A 23,141-nucleotide genomic window follows, 5' to 3' on the forward strand; every position below is an offset into this window, starting at 1 on the left:
TTTTTTTGTTTGCAATATATTTTAAAAAAAATGTTGCACCACTGGGGGGGAACAATGCACCACCAGTTTGAGTGTTCTCATTCACAGGTGTGCACATTTATACATATACACCCACGGGGTATGGCACATATCACGCGGGTATGTATTTGCAAAAACTTGTAAAGAGACTCTTCACTTTAAGAAAGACGCAAATTTGAAAAAAAAAAAAAAAAAAAATACCATCACATCATGCGATGTTTTCCTCCAGCTTTTCTTCATAATCGTAGTAATTAACAGGGACACCTCCTGGGACCATTATTGTTATATTCAAACCGTTCAGCAGCAGCTTTTTTATTTTATTCACTTTCTTAACGTTGTTTATGTAAGTGTATTCCGTAACGTCTTCTAGTACCTGCGCGGGGGAAGAAACAGGTATTAATTGTGACAGTGTGCGTTTCGTTAAATGGACAGAGGTGATGTTGCACGGCGTGATTTACTTTGCGTTGCTTTTTTTTTTTTTTTTTTTTTTTTTCCAAATTACCATATTCACATATTCATCAAATCCGACGAGCTTCCCAACTATTTCTTTGTCACCCTTCAGCATAACCCATATTTTGCTGCCTAAAAAAGGTTGTTTGGAAGGGGGGCATTTTAAGCGGGCTAATCGGAAGCAGTGTTCGAAGAAGTGCCTTCCCCTCCGATTAGCGCGCAAACATTTCTACCACACGATACGCATACAGGTGCATGTACTTTTCTAACAACGCAGACGCTCATGCAGATTTGAACTAGAAGATGCGAAGCGCTTCGTTCTGCGCTAACCTATGCACTTATCCATCAGGGCAAGAGGCAAAAACGTTTCTGACCCACTGACTGTTGCCATTCTTGTTAAACTGCGTAAAAGGGAAGAATGAACGAATGAACAAATGAATGGGCTGTTTCTCTTAAATATGTACATAGAACTGTAAATGGCGCGTATGAACAGCCATTACGTGCTACTGTTATGTTGGCTCCTTTCTGCTTCGCTAAAATAGGGGTTCAAATTTGGAAACTTCTATACATAGCACTGGCAACGCATTATTACGGTATCTTCACATGTTCCCCTTTCATACTTATTTTTTCGATTTTTTTATATTTATTTTAAAAAAAAAAAAACTGTTGTGGAGTTTTTTGCAAGTCGGTTTATGCGCCAAAAAAAAAAAAGCTTGCACAGTTTTTCAAGCAGCACAAGCGTTTCACTTAAACAAATATATTAAAAGGTGAGCAGCACCAAATGGAAAAATTGCCACGACACGCCCTGTTCGGTGGTTGGCATAGCGAATAAATATATGCAAATGTATGTATATAAATCAAGTTACCCTATTAGATGTGATATCATGGGGGGAGAATAACGCTAAGAAAATTACATAGGTTAAAAATGCACAAATGTATGTGTATACGTGGAGTTACACGGAGCGGTCGAGCCGGGAAGTCTACTTGGTGCACCCGCTTCGACTGAGCAAACGAAAAAAGAAGAGCTTTCGAAAGGGCCCCTCAAGGGTGTGCTAGGGTAAACTTTCACAAAAAACAGAGGTATATAAAAATAATGATAAGAAGGTGCAACCAGCAAACAATATGCGCATGCACAAAAGGGGGAGTTAACAGATATACGGCAAGGAGGTACGCCAGGAACTAACAACAGAAACTGCTACGTGCTATCCGAGTTCATGATTTCCCGGGCGAATTGCTTAACCGAGCGAGGCAATTTTTGGAAATTATCCTCTTGCTTTTCTATGAGAATCCTTATGAAGTACCTTGCATATATTAAATTTAAGGTGCTCATATATTTTTTTTTCCGCCTCAGAACTTCAAGAGATTTGTGATAAATGTCATAATTGGTGCAGTTCAGTTGGAGGCAGCAAAATGGGACCTGTGTCAACACATGGAGTGAACAGCGCTCTATATTTTCCAAATATTTCTGTATTAACAAATCGATGACATCTTTTTCTAATTCGATGGGAACGTGGCATACGTTGTGAACCTTACTTGGGGGCGACTCTTCTGTTCTTTGTACAGGTGCGTTATTTGCAGGTGTGTTATTTGTAGGTGTGTTATTTGCAGGTGTGTTATTTGCTGGTGTGTTATTTGCAGGTGCGTTATTTGCAGGTGCGTTGTTATCCTGCCCCGGATGCGGGTATTGGCAATTTACTTCATCAGCTGTATTGTGAGCTGTTTGTGCATCTTCCTTTTTGTCCACTAATTCTACACTCTTATTCGTAACTGCTTTGTTATGTTTTTGAGATTCTTGATATTTGTTGGGCAAATCACAAGTGTCCTTTTTAGCCACCTGGGGATCGAGCAGTTTGTCTAAAAAGGACACCTCAGTTGATAAATTCCTTCGTCGTAGTGCATCTAACACTTGGGCGATGGACATCATATCCATGGAAGGGATTATTTCCTTAACTTTCCGCAGAGAAACAAAATAAAACTTATCGTCTTTAACTTTTAACTTCGATAAAGACCACATGATGTTACTGAATTCCCGTTGCGGAATTGTGTCAACCATTTCGATCACTTTATCCTTCAGTCGATTTAAGAAGGAAATATTTTTATAGTTAAATTTGGCCATGTAGTGAACTGCATTTGTAATATTTACGTAGGACAGCTGGTTAATGAAATTGTCCTTGTTCATATATTTAATTATATATTTGAGAATGTTAATATTTATGTTGCATTTTGCAAATGAGTTCAGCAGCAGGGTTAGGTGGTGTGGTTCTACATCTCTTTCGTTTAAATTTTTATAATATTTTTTTGTAAAAAATTTAAAAATCTCATAATTGTTAACATTTAATCGGCTAATCATGTTTAGTATGAGGATGGAATTTACCACACTCAAATTGTTGTGAATGTCTTCATCATTTTTTATTTTATTCAGTATGACCACGATAATTTCGTTGTAATTGAAGGTGCATTCTGGGGAGTTCTTCACCTTTGGGGGTTGGGAATTCTCGTTGACTCCTCCATTTGCAAAGTTCATTATAATGTCCTCCTGCAACATGGTAAACGAACTTAAAATAATTGTTAAATCGAGGGTATTGTACCCATCTAGATTTTTCTCAAAATGGTCTTTAATTGGCTCAATGCTTTTGTGGTCTCTTAGGCCGGCTTTCACCAAATCTGCGACGCGGGGGGGAAAGTAAAGGTCATTGGTTTAGGTCGCGACCAACTATAACATAGTAAAAATAAAGGGGAAGCACACACGTTTGTACATATGCCTATACGCATGTATTTGTGTCTGCACATTTGCGGCGCTCTCCGCCTGATGTCATTGCGCTTTCTGTTTAATGGCCACGCCTCTCACCATGGGACTTACTATGAAATATGTTCACGGCCACGCTAGCGGGCATCGCATTCAGCCTCTTAATTAGGTAACCAAGGATGGACACATTAAACTGGTTGTCATACACTTGGGACGTATTGTACAACCTGAGCATTCTATTTATTTGGTCAAAGGAGTACCGGTGTATATTGTTTTTAAAAACGTCGTAACTGCTTTTTAGGATTTTCCTGTCGTTCCCATTGTTTCCATTGTAATTTTCTATTATTTTCAAAATTTCCTCATTTTCAAATTTGTCTATATTTTTTATAATTAATGATTTTAACTTTTCCTTAAATGGGATGGATGACTTGGCGGCATCGTCACATGTTATTTTGTTCACATCGGCAATGGCGGTTTTCAGGAGTTTTCTCATTTTGCGTAGTTGCTATGCTTTTCTTTTTCGCTTTCTGTGTAGGGTGACATTTATTCCCACTTGTTTTTATTTTTTTTCACTCCTTTTTACACCCTTTTATGGGCACTTTAGCAGTTCCTCTTTCAATTTTCAACTTCGTGCCCTTCGGAAAAAAATTTAATATATATTTTTTTTTTTTTTTTTTTTTTTACTTTTAAACTTTTTGCATTTCAGTTTGGCATACGTACATGTGTGCCGCAAGGGAGATGATACGATATATGCATTTTCAGTTGCAGGTCACAATTGGCAATTTTTTATCCATTGTTTTGCTTCTTTTTTAGGGGTGTTTCTTTTTAAGTGTGCGAGGAGGCAAATGTAGAAGAGGTGTTCGTGGCGTTGGAAGGAATGCGAATTTAAGCCTTGAATACTTTTTTCTTTATATCTACAACAACGCAATTGTGGGGCACTTTTGGATCCCCACCATCTGGGGATAAATCATCGATGAAAAAAAAAGGAAAAGGAAAAATTATATTTTCCTTACTGCCTATTTTTTAAAAATAAAAACCATTTTTATTTTATTTTGCGTTACATATGTTTTTTTTTTTTCTTTCTTCGTGTTAGAAGATGGTTTAAAAAAATGTATCCCATTTTGAAGGATTAACTTGAAGGGACAAAATGGAACATACGAAACTTTATTTCATTTTTAACCAACCAGAAAAATGATTAGAAGGACATTTTTCCTTTTTCCTTATACGTATATGTTTAACCGTTCATAATACTCTCTGCTTTTTTAATGTGAATTTGTTAGTCAAGGGGAATCAAGTTGAATTTTTTCACATATAGCAACAAAGTACCAGTAGCACTTGTTCACCTGGAATTTTTCCGCATTATTTTGAACTTATTTAAGCTGTAAGATATATTTTTCCCGATCTTTGCCCTCTGCACATTTGGAGTGTTCACAAATAATCCGAACTTGGGGTTATAACAAATTGTTGGTTTTTTTTTTTTTTTGCCAAATTGGGCATATTGCGGAAGCAAATCGATACTGTTTCGTCATGCTTACACGTAGACGCATTTGTTACACATAAGCATAATCGCGTTTAGCAATACGAGGGCATACGAATTGTATACACATGTACATGAATAATGTACGTTTTTTTCACGTTTTTCGAAAATGTAATTTTTTGACCGCCCTTTTTAACTTTACATTTTACCAAAAGGGAAAAAATTGCGAGGGAAAATACATACTGTAAATGAGTATATATTTGTGTACACATTTTTGTGCCCCACCCGAGCGGCGTATTTATTTCCCATTTGCAGAAAAAAAAAAAAAAAAAAAAGAAAAAATGTTTACAAAAACGCACGTGAAATGAAATAAAAAAAAAAAAAAAAGGTGTATAGCAAATAAGTATATTTAAAATGCTGTAAAATGGGCAATCAGAATTTTTACATATTTTTCACCTTTAGCCATTTTCCATTTGGCGCATACAAATTGTACATTTTTTGATAATAATTATATGCCTTTTTATCAAAATGTAAAGTGGCCAAATTGCACACCTGAATGTTTGAAGAGTGTATGCGTATGTGAATGTTGCATATTTCGCACATCCCTACGTATATTTATAATTCACTCATTTATGCAAATCTCCGTGGTATTATTTTTTTCCAAGGAGATAATTTTATGCGTTCCCCACAAGGCACGTATGAACGCTAAATTAACAATTAAGAGAAAGCATTGCACGGGGGAACTTGGAGTTAATTTTATTTTACATGTATATCTGCACATTTGCCCCTTCTTATACTCCCCCCACGTTAATGCAATTTAATTTTTAAAAAAGGAGAAAATTTTTACATCGAAAAAGATTAATTAAACAAAGTAACGCCAAAAAAGTGTACCTCAAGATTGAACGAATGAAGCATCTTCTTTTTGAGAAACACCACATGTGCGACATTTTCCTGCGAAGATTAACCCTCCCCTCGATGTGTCCACGTACTTAGAAAGGTAAAAATGTTTAACGTGTTTTCAGCAGCCTTTTTAGACAATAACGGCAACAATTTTAACAACGGTAGTAAGCCCATTAACAGCAATATAAATAAAAGTAACAACTTGGCAAGGTCTATTTCGGCCAATGTAAATAGCGAAAATGATAGAAGCAAAAATTTACCATTAAAAGATAGACTGGCCACAGTGAGAAATGCCCAAAACATTTTGAACAAAAAGAATTTAAATAAGCCGGATGAAACGAACAACAGCGGAAACAATAAGGAGAGTGAAAATGCCAATGACAGCGGAGGCAACAACAACGGAAATGCGAACAATGAGGATAAAAACGCCGCCAGCAGTAGCAACGCCCATATAAGTGAAAATGCCGGAAATGCAGCAAATGACGCAAGTAAAGCAGCCCCATCTGGCGTAGAGAACCATTTAAGCAAATTTAAAAATTATTCCAGTGTCGTAAATGAAAAACAAAATGAAGAAGTGGAGAAAATATTAAAAAAAAGAAAACGAAGGAGGAAACATGTCATATTAATGGAAAGAATGAAACAGAAAGAAAAGGACAAAAAAAGACACAAAGAAATGGGAAGTCACGAAAATAATGACGATGATGAGGAGGATGGTGAGGAAGACGAAAATGAAGAGCGAACCACGCAGAAAGTGGTAGGAAAACGTGGTAGGCCATCTAAGCGCTCGCAAAATAAATTGCAGCAAAAAGTACATCAGGAGGAGGAAGAGGAAGATGGAAAATATTCCGACGAGGGGGATGAAGATGACGAGAATGAGGGAAAACATAACCGTAAAAGCAAAGGCGCGGATGCGAATATTTCCAAAAAGTTTTCCAACTCAAGGGACAGTAGAGAAGGAAAAACGTCCTATATGGATAACATGTCCACCTTTCGGAGAAATACGAATGATAATAACGAAGGAGGAATGAAACCGAAAAGGAAGAGGCGGAAAAAAAAAGAAATGGAGGAATACCGAGCTCGTTTATTAAAAGAAAAAATGCAGCAGCAAAATTCCTTGAGCAGCGTTTTTACAAAGACCAACAGTTTTAACAATCGTAGTAACGCTAATAACAGTAACAACAATAATAATGAAAATAACACACAAGGTGAAGTTAAGGTGAAGAGGAAAAGGGGAAGACCCAAATTAAGCGAAGTTGCAGCCATGAATAATGCTAATGATAAATTGAAACAAAATGACATAAGAAAATATTATAGCAAAAATAGCGACCATCAAAGTATGAACAGGGGTGATGGTAGCGCAGAAAATGAGGGAGAAAATAGAAATGTTCTTAAATTAATTAATACGTCTTTACAGGAAAATAATTCATTCATGAAAAAATCACCAACTGAAATTATAGAGCTTGAAAAGATTTACAAGAATAATATTAAAAAAGGCGTAACATGTATCCCTTTAAATTACCAAAGCAAAGGAGGAGGAATGGCACTTATATTAATAGGTACCCAAACGACCTATGGCCCTGTCAAAAATGCCTACGGCTTTATGACATTTCTCGTTTTAGATTGTGATGCAAATAATTTTTTCATTGACACAGGAATCAAAAGTAACGCTATTGAATGTGAGAAACATATGCAGTTATTAATTGGCCCCGGTGATATGTACATGTTTAAAAACCAGAGTCAGGAGGTGGAGGTGCGGCTCCTACTAATTGTGTGTAACAAAATGAAGGAGCCCTTTAACCCGAAGCTGCATATAAAGGACCCAGAAATTAAGATCCTCGAGTAGGTCGAGGCAAAACGCTGCCACGGATACGGGTTATGTGTGCGCGAAAACACATACGCAGAAATGCACGCGTTTGTGGTTGTGGAGGATCCCAGGATATCCCCCAGGGGCACACATGAGGTGGTATCTTCAAGGGGCAAAAAATTGCCTGTCTGCAAATGCCACGTTGTTTTAAACTAGTGTAAAATGGAATGTTTGTTGATGATACGCTTATACATATGCGTATACACATGTTTATATTTTTTTCTCATCATTTTTTTTGTTGCCTCATTTGAACCGCATTTTGCGCTTCACGTACTTACCCATTCGTTTATCTACCTAAGTACCGGCTCATTTTCTTACCCCATTACGCTTTTATTTTTGCGCAGTATGTAAGAATAATGAGTAATCATTCCTCACCCCCAACATTATAACGAAGCCCTCATTAGCGTATTCATTTTTTTAAGTTCCTAAAAAAGATATGTAGCACATGCCCCGCAAAAGAGTGAATTTTTTTTGATCCACCCTGTTTTTTGTTTTATGCCCTACGTGTCAAATACAACACGCCCTTATGATCTTTAAGTCTTCCCCCTTATCAGTGCATTTTTTTTTAACCACAATGGAGGAAGTATTTTATGTAAACCTCATGTGCTAATGTGCGTGCGGTGTGCATATATGAATTATACGTACGTGTAAATATGCTTGTAACACGTATGTTTTTTTTTTTTTTTTAAGTGAAAAATTTACCAATTCAGAAAAATATGTTCCTTCATTAATATGAAAATATATGCTAATTATGACATGTGGTGCAAAGGGTACAGTCTTTACACTCTGTGCAGTTACTTTTTACAAATTTTCTTTAATTAGGTGTGCACAAGTGTGTACCTTTTTTTTTTTTTTTTCCTTTCCCTATAATTATGTTACTCCTACATATTTTTTCCTATCCTATGCGCCTATGTTGTACGTCTTTAAAAAAAATTTTTCCTATAAAAATAAGGAGGTGAAACAATGTAGGTAAGCCCTGCTTGTAAGTTTAAGCAGTTGGACAATATATGGATACGTTTAAAGAATTGCACATAGAAGGCGTAGCGTATGGGTATTAATTTTTTTTTTTTTTTTATATTGAGAATAATTAATGCGTGAAATTTTCTACTTGAGCAAAGTTTTAAATAGGAACAACCTTGAAGTGTCAGTGGAGCGGTGCATGGCAAAGTTAATTGACGTAGAGTGCGTCACAGGCGTAATGCGCGGCAAACGATTGACGGTGAAAGTTTCGTGACGGTGACAATTGCAAAATCGCTTGTAAGAAAAGGATTACACAAAGGGAGCGCAACAACAGAGTAGAAAAGGACATTTTTCAAATTTTTGAAATGCTACGAAGGGGGAGAGGAGGAAGCTAGGAAAAAAAAAAAAAAAAAAAAAAGGAACTTCTAAAAATGTGTACATGGCAATTTTTCACACTAAATTGAACTGAAGTACGCGCCTTTCACATCGCCCGGCGTGGCTCACCCGTTACAAAGTACGTTCTACACAATTGCTTGGATTGGCCTCAAATGATTTGCTTTTTTTTTTATTTTTTCTGTTAATTCTGTATAATGACTGGAAGGGCGCAATTCATTTAAACCATCTCTTTTGCGTTTAGTGTTACTCCTTCATGTAAGGGCATTTTAAAATAATAAAAAATGCTGAACAAGGAGGATTACCTAATTTCCCTCTTTGACATAGTTGAGGGGTTCAACAATTACTGTGCATTGTACAAGAAGAAACACTGCAGCAGTTTTATTTTTTCTAGTAAGGTGCTCACTCAAAATGAGAGAAATAAGGATACACAAGATTTTAAAAAGGCCTTTAGCGGTTTTGTGAGCAGTATAGAATTTCTACATTTTCACATTGTGGAGAAGGGCAGCCCTTATGAGAATGTCCAGAGGGCATGTGTGGGACGGGGTGACTGCAAGAGTGAGGAACCTCAGGGGGAAATGCCTCATTGGGAGAAAAATGCTCGTTACGGAGAGCAAGCCAAAAATGGATTCTCCCCAAATGAATCTTACCAGAATGACACACATTCGAGCAGCGGAGTGAAGCAGCACGATGGGGGTGAAAGCAAAATAGACGAAGGGGCAAAATCGGGGAAGGTTCACCACACGGAGGAGACAAATGAGGAGGATTATAAAAAAATTTCAGATCAGACAAACTGCTTCGACTTGCACGATGTAGAAAGGGAAGGTAGAAATGAAAACTACGCGTGTGAGGTCCATTTGTCACAGTCCGATTACAGCGACACGGATGATTCAGGAAACAGTACAGATTTGTGCGAGGAAAACAGGGACCTAATACTTAGCCAAAGAAATGAAACGCTAATCAGATACGTCACAGGCTTAGACTATGCGCTAAATGTCAGGAGAGTGTCCAAGGAAATGTTAATAGAAGAAATTAAAGAATTTTTTAAAGTGCATAATAGGAACGTTAGATTAAGTGCGTACTCCTCCTTTTTAAGCGACGAAACTATGATTATGTTAAGGAGGAGGGCCCAAAGTGATGACGACAGTAACTGTCATGATGACAATATGGATCATGATTATGATGGTGGTGATTATTTAAATGTAGGGAGGAAATACCGACATAAGTGTAAAAATGCAACCTCCTTTTTCTCCATCCCTGGGAACTATTTCTTTATGAAAAATTACGATGACCAAAGTAGGGATACCCTTTCCACCTCCAACTACACCAACTATGAGAGAAGCTTAAATGGCATTACCGTATACACACTGTCTAACAATTCGTCCACTATAAACGGAAACAACTGCAATTTGTATACGGACAGTGCATTAAGTAGAAATGGCTCTTACAACAAGTTTAGCTCACCAACATTTGGAATGGAAATAGAACGCCAGATGTCTCCTAACTTTGGTACCATCGAGGAGGAAAATAAAAGTGCACAGAACAGTATATGTAACGAATTTGAGGGCAGTTCCTACCAACCTAATGAAGAAACAGACAGTGCCTGTTTGACACCCAATTTGTACAATAGCCCAGGGAACGAAAGTGGTATGAAATTGAACAAATCGGAAATATTCAGTCCAGAAAAGGAGAATCATGTAAGTGACTCTTCCCCTCATAGCAGTGGCAGTTACAAAAATGATAACCGAATTGACAAAAGTGCAATGAATAAAACGGGGAAGCATCACACGTATGAGATTGACAGCGTACAGAAGAAAAAAAACAACCTACATAGCAACACGACCGATTTTTATCAAAGTATAAGTGACTTTTACAAAAGTAAGGAAAATGGGAATAACTCTTGTGAGGAAGGAAGCAACAGCTGCATGAAGAATAGCTCCCTCTTTTTGAATAGCAATGAAACGAGTGTACAAACGAATAATAAAATGTACCAAGAGAATGAAGAGAACATAATTAACCTATTCTTCGATGATGAGCTGTCAAGCGCGATAACTATAAATAATGAATCCTCCTTAAGTAAAGGAGTGGACAGCTGCAGTAGGCATCTCCCCTATGATAAGGATATTCCAGATGTAGACGGGGGCAATTTTGAGCAAAGTGATAAAGATGCGCCTAGTGAGGAGAACCACCACGCTGATGTAGAGCAAGTAGTAAAGTACGAACGGGATGAGCGTAAATGGATGGATGAGTACTGCGAGGGGGATTACAATATGTTTAGGTCAGAACAAATCAAGAAAAAAAAAGAGCTAACGATTGGGTGGTCAATTGGAATACCCAATGCGGACGTAATGGAGAAGGGATCCCAAGAAGAGGAACAAAAGAACGTTAAAACGGACCGAGTTACCATTTGCCATAAAGGCGGCCACGTTGGAAGTAACCACGATAGTGACCTTACCACTGTTGACCAAAATTCTTGTGACCACACGTATAAAGCAATTAACCTAAGGGTCATATACGAAAGGAACAAAGGCGAACTGAATTCCAAGGGGGAAATCCATTTTTTCCCGGGTCAGCTAATTTTGAATAAATATAAAGTGGTAAAAATTTTGACCAAAACGAAGTTCAGTACCACGCTTAAGTGTTTAAATGTGCTATACAGGAAGGGGGAAGGTCGGGGTGGTGTTCATTGCGTAGATAATTGCACGCAGAGTTATCCTATGGTTAATGGTTCAGTGGCAGATACAAGCGATTCCTTAGTGTTCAACAGCTCTACCAATTTGGAAGGTTCGACAGGGGAAAGGATTTTACGTAAAAAACTCCATGAGAAACAAGAGAATTGCATCTCCAATAAGGAACCCCCTTTTGGAGCCAAAACGGTGAGGCATAAAAAAAAGTACGTCTGCTTAAAGGTAATGAAAAATGGAAAGAGCTTCCTAGACCAAGGATTGTTCGAGCTGATCGTTCTAAACATGTTATCGAATGAAAGTAGCGATTCCCAAAAAAATGGAAGAGGAAACACGCATACAAATAAGAACATTATACAACTGTATGATTACTTTTACTTTAAGGAGCATCTAATCATAGTGACGGAATACATGCAGAGCGATTTGTACAATTATTTTATTAAAAAGGGTAAGATAGGGACTTTGGGGCAGCTACAAATATTGGCCAAGAACTTGCTGGAAGGCTTGGCGTTTATCCATTCCAAAAATTTAATACACTGCGATTTGAAACCTGAAAATATTATGATAAACATGAAAAGGAGGAAGAAAAAAAAACTGAAAGGAGTAGACAAAGGGGGGCACTTAGAAAAGGGTTCCGATTCAAGTTTAGTAACGTTGGGTAGTACACATTGGAGCAATTCGCCTACGCACAACGACGTGTTTGTCGCGGAAAAGGAGTTCTCTTTTGCACCTAATTTGAAGGATAAACCAAGCAGTAGTAGTAATAGTAGTAACAGTAGTAGTACCAACAAGGCTGTCTCTGGAGCACACATTTTTAGCAGGGAAAAATTTGAAAAAATAAAAATAATAGATTTTAACAGCTCTATATACGAAAGCGACAAGCTAGAAATGTACGTCCAAACGAGATCGTATAGATCTCCAGAAGTTTTACTACAACAAAATTACGACAAGAAAATTGATATATGGAGCTTAGGTTGCATATTATTTGAATTTTTAACGAAGAAAATTCTATTTGATCATCAGAATATACATCGATTTATATACTCTATAGCGTCTTACATTGGACCCTTTCCATTTTATATGATAAAGGGTTGCCGCATACCATACCTTTTCACAAAGCACGGATTAATAATTTTGAAAAAAATAAGTGTTGACAAAAGTTACGGTGGTAACAACGTTAAGGAAGAACCACTTGATGAGGTGGATGACGAATCGGTCATGTTTAACTCAAAAGACTTTTTCCGTTTAAATAAAAAAGAAAGCCACACAAATGATATACTAAAAGGTACGCACGCAAATCAGGGTTTGCAGTACGCGTCAAAAAGTAGTAAAGAAGTTTATTATGATGTTTGCTACCCAAGTGATAATCTGCTAAAGCGTAAATTTCAAATTGAAGATACCTTGTTTTTAGATTTTCTCCTGTCACTACTGCAAATCGACCCGTGCAAACGGCCCAATGCGGATGAGGCGTTGAAACATCCGTGGCTGAAGCCGAACATTTACCATGACGGGTTATGACGCGACAGTGGTGCGGCAATGGATTGCTTCTATGGAGAGGGGTTCAGAAATAATCACAAAATGGGAGGACTCCGCAAACGTATTACACAGTTACCCGCATGGGATTTCTAAAAGGTGCGCTCGGCGGTAGTGGGAGAGTAATAACCAAATTTGGTACACACCTTGATAGGAATTTTCATCACAAAAAAAATAAAAAGTTGAAAAATCAGAGCACAGATGGGCTGGTATATCACAACCAGGGGCAGCACATCGCAGTGTAACATGGAAGCACTTCACAATGAACACACAGTGGTTGCACGAATAAGGGCAAAGTTAAAAATAGACACTTGTGAAAATAACCTGTATGAAATCGATTTTCCAAGTAGTGGAAACGAGACAAACATTTTTGCTTAATTTTTTTTTTTTTTTTTTTTCGTAGTTTTAGCTAAACAGTGATGCTTGATTTTTTCTGTAGTTTTTTCCAAAAAAAGGAAGAGCAACTTTTTATTTCTGCTTCAGGAAGGAGCGCCTCCGTTTACGTTTAAAATAATTAAGCTCAACAAGGTTGCTTTCATTATGTTATAAGCATGTTTGTTTATTGTTAGGAAAAGATTTGCCCCTACATGTGTTTCCACCAACAAATGGGTGACTCTGGGCTTACTCCTTCTCCTCCTCATTTTGTTCGTCCGTCTGTAGATTTGCATCATCGTTTTCCTTTTCAGCCGTTTGGTCAGACGATTCTTCCTTTTTATCCAACTGCGCCGTTCCTGCACTTTCTTCGCTCTCCTTGGATTCATTGGGTAAATTTTCCGGCTGCTGTTCCGTTTGATCATCTGCCGTTTTCGCTTCAGCGCTGGGATCTGCTCCATTTTCTAGTGACTCCGACTTAACGCTATACTTGGTTAGCAAAACATTTAGTAACTCCTCGAAGATATTTTTAAATTGCTCATTTTGATTGTTATCTGTGTAGAGAATGTAGTAAACGATGACGACACTAATCCTCACGTTGACTTGCAATTTCGATATATTTTTAAAAACTTCCTGATCGCCCTCGAGGATATTTTCTGCCTTTTCTGCAGCTTCCAGATTGTACGGTTTTAGCAGCTTCTTCTCCTCCTCATTTAGGAAAGAGTAGCCATTTTTTATATGCGCAAAACAGTTGACACGATGATCCTTCAAGCAGTACGCATAGGACGATGAGACGTAGATAATATTTTTAATGTTCTCGATAAAGGTCTCTTTGTAAATATTTAAAATTTTATTCGTTTCTTCCTTAATGGTTAACAGTGCGTGGTAAAAATGTTTTAAGAAGTAGAAAATGCAATTATTTTCACATTTCGTTTTGGTGACAATTTTATTGCACGATTTGTCATTATTTAGGCAGAGCAGATCATAGAGGTTTATGTCATTCGGTTGTCCGTTATCATCTGATGAGGTCGAATCATTCTTCTCGTTAGTGGGTTCGTCATGGTTGTCGTTATGGGGCCCGTTTTTTTCTTCATCGCTGTGTTCGCATCCATCCCCCGCGTAATTCAGTAACGAATGCAGGAACGACAGAATGATATGACTCACGAAGCTTATGCTCATGCTTTTCCTGTAGCAGACGTTGTCATAGCTTAGTAATTTCTTGGCGTACAAGTAGCTGAAGTAGTAATTGTACTGCTTATGTAGCATGGTGTGTATGTAGTAATCATTGGCATAGTTGAACAGACTGGTTAGCACGTTCAGGTCCTGATCTACCGTCTCTATGTTTTTGTAATTAATAATGCATCCGCAGTTTTCGTATTCGTTTTGTTTCCACATTTTGCCCGGTATGTCGTTGTTCCTTTTGTTGTACAGATTGAAGTTGAGCAGGGCTTCCTTGCAGTAGTTGCTCTTCGCATTGGCAACGACGTTTTGGTCCTCCTTCTCTTTAGATTGTGCTTCGTTTATGCAACTTTTTGATTCACTTTTATGCTCCTCGCCCGAATGAACACTTTTGCATATAAAGGGAAAGTAATAATTGTACGTGATAAGCGGCAGGATGATAAAGTTGCTTATCAAGTCTATCAACTTTTCATCCCTATATACGCACTTTTCCTGTTTGGAATTTTTTTCCCCTTTGTTATTGCCAATACTGGCTGAGTTGTCCCCATTGGGATTTTTCACCTTTTTAAAAATATAATTCTCATTAAACAGAAACTGCTGCAGCTTTATGTAGGCTTCACTTCTGGTTCTTTTGGAGCTGAAGGAGCAGGCCAGAGAGAGAACAAAACAGATGAGCAGAAAAATGTACATTTTTTTCAACTCGATGATATTCTCAAATGAGATATTGTCCTGGTACTTTTTGCACAAACTGGAGTTATAGTTATCATTTTGGCAAGATCCTTCCGTGTCTTCCGGCTTGCTTGTTCCCTTCGAGTTGTTCATATACATGTACGTACTTTTATAATATATGTTGGAAATAATGTGAAGGCACTCCGAATTAATGGACGCGATATGTGCATTAATTTCTTCCTTCTTGTTATTAAAATATAGCAAATATGGGAGAAGCGACAGAATAATATTTTCAATATTAAAATTGTTCAATTTTAGCAGCACATTATTATTGTTAATAATGTTGTTAATACTTTCCGTGTAGATGGTTGCCTTTTCAATGTAAATGTAAATATCCTTATCATTCAGCGAAATGTTTGTGTCGTTTGTATTTTTGTACAGAATATTGTTCGGCGTGATGAGCTGTAACATGTGCAGATATATATTAATAATGCAGCTGTTTACATAAACGTTTTTCGAGATTTTTTCCAGCATGTAAATTATTTTGTCGATGAACCGATAGAGAATGTTCTTCTTCAGGAACTGTAAAATGTACATAAGGTATATTCCACAGAGGAAGAAAAATTTGCCGTTTTTTTGTCTAAGTTGTGCATAGTTACTGTTGTCTGGGAGGATGTGCACACTGCTCGATTTGCTTGTTCCCTTTTTGCTCATTTTCTGCTTGTCGTCTTTGTATATACTAAAACAAATGTACGAGAAATTGATGATGCTCATGATGAGATGCTCAATGAATAGCCAGTCCTCTTCTTCCTCCGTCTTGGGAATTTTTACAATAAACAAGTTTTTTTCTATATCATTTACGGTTACTTTTTCCTCCTTGTAATGTAACTTTTTGTCGATATTTTCGAACTTCTCCTCATAGATCTGGTACGACAATTTGTGATCATTCGCGATATCTTCTTCCGCCACAAAATTTATGTCCTCCATTTGGTAGTCCTTAAAAATGCTGTTATAAATGCTCACGAAGATGCTACTGTCATAGTTGATTAGGAGGAATTTATTCAGCAGGTTAAAGAAGTGCTCAAACGTTATTACGGTAATTTTCAGATGCATGATGTACGTTTTTGTGTACAGGTTCATCTTAATTTTGTCCATTAGAAAGTCCTTTTCCTTATCTGTTCGGGTGCACTTGCTCGGGTTTCCACCCGGGTTGCCACTATGATTTATGTTCTCGTTCATCATTTCGCTTGCAATGTGTGTATTTGTGTTGTGCTTGCCATTCACGTGGGTCGATTCGCAATCCGCTTCCGCGTCACTACGCTCATCACAACTCGAATCGACACTGTCGTCCGAGCTGGCTTCGTCACCGGCGTCCTCACTACCACCATCGTCATCATGGGCGTACGAGTAAATCTTATCAAACTCGTCCACATCTTTATACGCCTGGCCATGTTCTTCTGGGGAATCCCCCTTTTGTTGCTCAGCTGAATTTCCGTAGGTTTGACCTTCTTCAGCAATGAGATCATTCTTTCTTATAAAAAAGGAATCGTTAGATATATCGCTGAATTCTGAGTCGCTGGACGTGACGTTCGTCGAATTATCTGTGTCGTAAATATTATTCAATGTGAGATCATATCGATTTTTCTTCTTTTTCTTGTCATGCTCGTTTTTTGCTGCGCTTAGATTAGTGCCTTTACTTAGTGATTCTTCCACAAGTGAATTTATTGGAGAGCTCATTTTTCCACATGTTTGTTGAGCGGCCCCTTCTTTGAACATCTTTGCCGCGCTCCTTCTTTCCATTCTGCAGATCATATTATACAACACATAGGTGTAGTTAATTTTAAAATATATAATGTGAAAGAGCATCTGCGACGTGAGCAATTTTTCCTTCGTGTTGCAAAACAAATCGAAGGAGTTATCGGCGTTTATTAAAACTGGGTTGGAGTCATTAATACTTTGGTGGGTGTTATGAATGCCAGCGTTCTTATCATTTGTCATAAAGTTGTGGTTAGGTATAATATGCATTCTTAGGCCTGAGTTATGCTGATCCGTTCTACTACCCTGCGCGCTGTTGTGCTGTTCACTGTTCTTGGTAAATGAACTCTTAATCATTAATATTTTGATCAGGTATATAAAACTGGTGATGTTTAAATTGGTAATCATATTATTGTAAAAATCGTTTACGGTAAAAAAGTTGTAAACGTCTAATTTTAACCTTTTATAAATGGTGACACTGTCTGTGATGGAGCTGTTATCGGCATTTTTTGGGTCCACTTTGATGTGTACATATATGTGGTTGAGGTTATCCTCATCATTCTCATCATCATCATTATCACTGTCTTCATCATCGTCATGATCGTCGTCGTCGTTTGCTTCATCCGTTTGTTTTATATCCCCATTAATGATAGACGTGCTGTTGGTTTTTTCCTTATTTTCATGTTCCTGTGTTTTTTCTTTTTTTTTCCTTTTCTTTTTATCTTCATCGAGTTTTTCAGAATAGCTTTCCCTAAATATGATGGACAAATTGGAATTTTCATTATTGCTATGTCTGAAAAAGAACATACTACTAAATTCGTCAATCCATTTGGGCTTGTTAATTTTTTTAATATTTTTTTTGAATATCAAAAGTGGATGTTGATAAATTTCTGTTATGCTTTTATTGATATTAAATGTTTCTAAGCAGTTTCCCTTTTTGTACTTTCTATGGAGGGAATCTTTGTCGTTATTAAATTGGGCATTGTTTATATACATGTGGGGATAAAAGAAAATGGGGACTAAATCTATGGTGATTAATTTGCACAAAACGTTTATGTATATTACCCACCCGTCTCTAAACAAATTGTGGCACCTTTTGATGAGATGGAACAAAAGGTACAATAACGATTGTGATTTTTGCGTCAAATAAAAATTGATATATTTAAATATATAGCACAATTTATTTATGTTTTCTACATCATGGTAGTAGGCAAAATTTGTTATGGCCATCTTGAATATGCTCAGACAATTTTCTGTCATGTTATAATCATTGGTACGTTTGAAAATTTCAAAAAAAATCGGAATGAAGTTATTCTTAATTAACAATTTGTTTATGTCAAATTTGTAAAAGTACACTTCCTTTGCCTTAAATGAATGATAATTTTTGTACTGCTCTTTCCTCTTTTCGAGCAGCTTCCAGTATTGGTTGTCATTTGTGTAGGTGCTCTGTGTATTGGAGAACAGTTTAATTTCTTCATGCAGTATGCAGTTGTACAGATTTTCCAAATATATTCTATCTATATTTTTTCCGTTATTTATTCCTCTGTTATTTTTAATAAACTCTTCCAACTTCATTTTGTTCTTCACCTGGTTGTTGTGCAGATCTGTGTTCAACATAATGATGGAATAAGTTAGTATAAATATGACGTCGCTATTTTCAACAATGACGTACTTCTTCTGCACTTCCTCTTCGCTCATCTGTTGTATTTTCTTCGACATGGAGTGTACATTTCTGTGAATGTAATCATGCATGTCGACGTCTTTTTTTAAATTAATTTTTTCCTGCACATTGCTCTGTTGTGAGTTTTTTTTTTTCTTTTTCTTCCTGTTGGGACTGCCTTTTTTATCTTCACCCGTTGCATCTCCATCTGTCTGCTTCGATTCGCCGGTCTCACTTGGTTGGTTATTACTACCGTTGCTGGTACCCCCTTCGTTCGAGCTATCATTCAGGAAATCTATCAAGATGTACCTCTTCGTGTTGGCCAGCTCCTCCTCCTTCAGCAAGCATTCAACTTTGTCACCTTGCTCATGGTAAACTCTATCTAAATCTCCACAAATTGGATTTGAATAAAAAAAACACAAACTGAAATGTTCTAATATCCTCTCGATTAGCTGAGCTTCTCCTGGCAACTTGAAACAGTGCAGGAACAATCTCAACGAGGACAGTAACGACAAGTTGCAAAAGTCAAACAGTCTCACATAGCTCTTCAAAATATTTATATTTTTCCTGTGAGAAATGTACTCCCCCACATATTCCTTATCTAGAAATGGGTTATATCTGAGAAACTTGGCTATGGACTTCAAAAAGTGTGGGTCCTCCATTAGGTTCCTTTGGGCGTTACTGGCAACGCTGTTTCGTTCTATCATATTTTGTGAGCCGCTATTGCCAGTATGAGCAATGTCCACGCTGTTCGCATTGCTAGGTCTTTTCTGCTTCTTGTTTTCCGCCTCTAAATCGTTTTCTCCATTTTTGACGTTCACGTTGTCAGAATGGATCTCAGAAGGTTTTGTTTCCCCCGCGTTGGTGTCATAATCCGTGGCTCCGCTCGGATTTCGACTTCCTGAAGATTCGACGTGGGATTGGGATTCCCTCTTCTCGTCACTTACGTTACTGTTATCCACACCCCCCTTGTCACAACTGCTACTTAGTGTACCTTTACAGTTATCATCTTTAGAAAACTGTTCCACGGCGTCTTTTATAATGTCACCATTGGATTGGTCCATTGCAGAATGGGGGTTGCTGGGATCCGAGTTTGGTCCCTTCTCTGCACTTTTCGGGTCACTGGGTATATTTGCTTTACTGGACACGTTGCCGCTATCGTCACTGTTTTTAGAAGCAGTCAAATGAGGCTCTCCATTAGCTTTATCACTGTTGAGCTTCTCTGCGTCCATCTCTCTGGAGGCATGGGCCTTCTCATCATAGGACTGATTCGCATAAACAGTGAAATGCTCACGTTTATCTGTCATCAGCGAATTGAGAATAGAATCACCTCTATCCACTTGAGTGAATGTGTCCTCCGTTTGGATCATTTTCATTTTTATTAACTCATCGATCGATTTATTTTTTAGTGTGTTAAAAATGGTTGCTGATTTTTTTAAAATTTCTTTTCTTATTTTTTTTTTTCTCATCAAATGTTCCTTATTTTTAATATAGTCCACTTTTATAGACTCCTTAACATATTCGCACAGTAAAATGGAGCAAAGGAGGACGTAGCCTTTGTCCTTACTTGATGTTAGAAAGTTGAGGGAGTACAGTTCATTCATGTTACTTTTTTTGGTTTCCTGTTTTTCTGGCGCGTTTTCTGTGTCTTCTCCCTGTTTAGCAAGATTTTTCTTACTATCATTTGGATGAGTCGCTTCGTCTTCTTTTTTTTCCTCCTTGGTGGTTTCGTTAGAGTGACCTAACGATGATGTGCTTTTATTGCCCCCACTTTCTTCGTTCGCTAATTTTTTTTTTTTTTCTTTTTGTATTTTTCTTCTCCCTTCACACTTCTCTCTCCAGTTCCTAACTCCAGAAGTACCCTTCAGTAGTTCAATCTTCCCAGAATGCATTACATAGCCAAAAATATCTGAATATAAGTCGTTTCTGAATTCACTAATGAGCTGATTTGTGTATCCACCCATATCGCCCATTCGATTGTTCTGGTCGTTCAATACGTTACTGCCACTTTTATTGTTGCTCACAGATGGGGCGGTGCCGCAAGTTCCCAAGCATGGCATTATTATGTGCAAAATATTCTTCACCATCTTAAAAATGACATCATTTATAATGGTTGTGTTGTTAATAAAATTGACGCACAAATCAAGGACGGCTTTTATGAAATTTTCGAGCAGGTCGGATGCGTACAAATTAACGTCATGGTTGTAATATATTTCGAAGAGGACATTTTCAAGACAAAAATAGGACAAGGTTAGCAAAGCAGTTTCTGTGACGTTTTTGGAAGAACTTTTCTTCAGTATGCTTAATAATATATTAATAAACACTTCGCTGTAAATGCAAAAATGCTTCTTATAAAGGATAAAAATATTTATATAAGTTCTCATGGACCTGCACATGAGGATATACGACGATGAGGTGATGTGTAGAAATAGGCACCTTATTATATTAGACAGAGCGTCAAAGTTTTTGTTTATCAGGGCATATCCGCAAGTTTCTAGAAGAATGTTTAGCAATCTGAAGGAGAGGACATTAATGCACTCCATATTGTCACTCGAAATTTCATTTTCAAACAAGTCATTATACATGCCAATGCATTCCTTCGTTTTTAATAAATCCTCGACGAACTTATTTTTATTGCTGTTCATTAGGATTAGAATGATGGTTAACAGATCGTGTATTAACTCGTCATCTGGGAGGCTTGCAACATTTGGGGAGGGGTCGCCAGATTGGTTTGTGCACGCGTTGCTAGGTTCATTCGCGCTAACGTTACTATTTGCGTTTGCAGTAGCACTGGTACCGCTCCTCATATTTGCGCTGACCGTGCTACTGGTCAGATTATTCATTACAATGTAGAAAATGTTTTTCAAGATGGATTCACAATTCCCTTTAAACAAGACGGAATATTTATTATTCTTGTATATTTTAAAAATGTAGCAAATTATTTTTATAATATTTTTCCTGTCAACAACTCTGATGGAATTACATAGCATATTATTAAACAAAATGATGGTGTCGTAGAGTATAATTTCTTCATGGTTAATATTGTTGTAGTTAATAGGTGCACAGAGTAACGTTTCTATGCTCACGTTAATGATGTTGTTCCCTTTGTTTATTAGGAAATCGGGGTTGTCTTCCTTCTTATCAGGAAATTTTTTGGTTAACCTATAATTTTTTGAAAAAAAATGATACCTTCTTCTTTTCGGCATTTTTTCACTCATCTTGGACGATAGCACCTCGCTATCATCATGCTTTTCTTCACTCACTTTGGTAGAACTGTTTTCGTGTGCATCGTTCAGTTCCTTCATATTTAAGTGGCTGTTCTGGTTACTCTTCCCATCGTGATCGTTCTCGATGGAGGTGTACGATTCCTGTTTTCTAGAAACATTTTTATCATACATCTTTTCATTGAAATAGCTGCTGTTATACTTTAATATGTGGTCCAAGGAGTGTAGAGCGTTCAGTTTTATTCTATAAAAAATGTTATTGTTTCTTATGATATTTAAAAAGGGAGCTATATGATATATATCTAGCTTATTATTAAATTCGTGTATGTCTATTTCTTCCTTCAAGCTGTTCGTCAAATTGCTGATGCTGTTATACAGGATGAATAGTGCGTCCACAATGCTGGAGTCCAGATTTTTATTATATTCGTGCTTTTTAATAACCGACAGTACGTTTATTATTTCATTTTTTATGATGGTAAATATGTTTAATCTTGTCAATTCGTCATGTAGAAATTCTGGGTTCAGGTATTCTATTCCGAAGGTTTTTCTGTAATCCTCATTGTATTCATACGTGTGTCTCAAGCATATCATTTTTTCCATTTTTTTTTTTTCATAAGATTTGTTATACTCCATTTTTTCGTGAATAGGGGTGTGTGCAGATTTGTTACATTTCTATCAGGGGGGCAACTATTCCTTGTACTTTTAAAACTATTGCTGATGACTTATCATGAGCAAAACTGTTTAACTGCTCAGTACGGTGTTCTCCAGGGTGTACAGCTACGTGGAGAAGTGAGCAACCGGGGGCGCCCCTTAAGTGGTACTACGCACGTAATATATATACACAATACATGCATACGTGTATTCAGGCTCGTATTCTTATCCCCCCTGGGAGATTTTTCCCTTTCATTTATTCCTTTGCGCAGCCACGATACGACAGATTACAAAAGCAATTGTCGCTCCTTCGAAGATGTGAAAATGTTACATATACACATTCGCAATCTTTTGATAAATTAAAAATTGGATTTTTTTTTTTCCCAATACAAAAAATGTGTCACTCATTTGTGCCTACGTAATACTTCTACCCATTTAAAAGGTTCTGCATACTTTATATTATAAAATGCAGAACATTATTCTGCAGGAAAAAGAAAAAAGATTAGAACAGAATGACTACTGAGGGTATGCTCCAGAAAAAGGGGCATACAAATATACACTCCTCGTGTACAACTAAGCAAGGCGCCTTTACGCCTTAACTCATTT

At 37.2% G+C, this 23,141-nt stretch overlaps 5 protein-coding genes across 5 annotated transcripts; 2 read left to right on the forward strand and 3 right to left on the reverse strand.

The window, feature by feature from the left end:
• Nucleotides 1-189: 189 nt before the first annotated feature.
• Nucleotides 190-1,101, reverse strand: PCOAH_00046850 (U6 snRNA-associated Sm-like protein LSm5; the record flags this gene model as incomplete). The annotated part of the gene is made up of 3 exons (XM_020061469.1): nucleotides 190-391; nucleotides 521-600; nucleotides 799-1,101. The coding sequence occupies 3 exons, from the start codon at nucleotides 932-934 to the stop codon at nucleotides 227-229; spliced, it is 381 nt and encodes a 126-aa protein (XP_019916600.1).
• A 562-nt stretch (nucleotides 1,102-1,663) lies between these two features.
• Nucleotides 1,664-3,707, reverse strand: PCOAH_00046860 (Uncharacterized protein; the record flags this gene model as incomplete). Its single annotated transcript, XM_020061470.1, has 2 exons — nucleotides 1,664-3,132; nucleotides 3,317-3,707. 2 exons carry the CDS (start codon nucleotides 3,705-3,707, stop codon nucleotides 1,664-1,666), a joined length of 1,860 nt encoding a protein of 619 aa, XP_019916141.1.
• A 1,987-nt stretch (nucleotides 3,708-5,694) lies between these two features.
• On the forward strand, nucleotides 5,695-7,434 carry PCOAH_00046870 (Uncharacterized protein; the record flags this gene model as incomplete). Its single annotated transcript, XM_020061471.1, has 1 exon — nucleotides 5,695-7,434. One exon carries the CDS (start codon nucleotides 5,695-5,697, stop codon nucleotides 7,432-7,434), a length of 1,740 nt encoding a protein of 579 aa, XP_019916724.1.
• Nucleotides 7,435-9,092: 1,658 nt separating this feature from the next.
• Nucleotides 9,093-13,010, forward strand: PCOAH_00046880 (CMGC/DYRK protein kinase; the record flags this gene model as incomplete). Its single annotated transcript, XM_020061472.1, has 1 exon — nucleotides 9,093-13,010. The coding sequence occupies one exon, from the start codon at nucleotides 9,093-9,095 to the stop codon at nucleotides 13,008-13,010; it is 3,918 nt and encodes a 1,305-aa protein (XP_019916193.1).
• Nucleotides 13,011-13,646: 636 nt separating this feature from the next.
• On the reverse strand, nucleotides 13,647-22,517 carry PCOAH_00046890 (Guanine-nucleotide-exchange-factor; the record flags this gene model as incomplete). Its single annotated transcript, XM_020061473.1, has 1 exon — nucleotides 13,647-22,517. One exon carries the CDS (start codon nucleotides 22,515-22,517, stop codon nucleotides 13,647-13,649), a length of 8,871 nt encoding a protein of 2,956 aa, XP_019916084.1.
• Nucleotides 22,518-23,141: the final 624 nt, after the last annotated feature.

Source organism: Plasmodium coatneyi, chromosome 12 (assembly GCF_001680005.1).
Source record: "Plasmodium coatneyi strain Hackeri chromosome 12, complete sequence".
NCBI classification, from domain to species: Eukaryota; Apicomplexa; class Aconoidasida; order Haemosporida; family Plasmodiidae; genus Plasmodium; species Plasmodium coatneyi.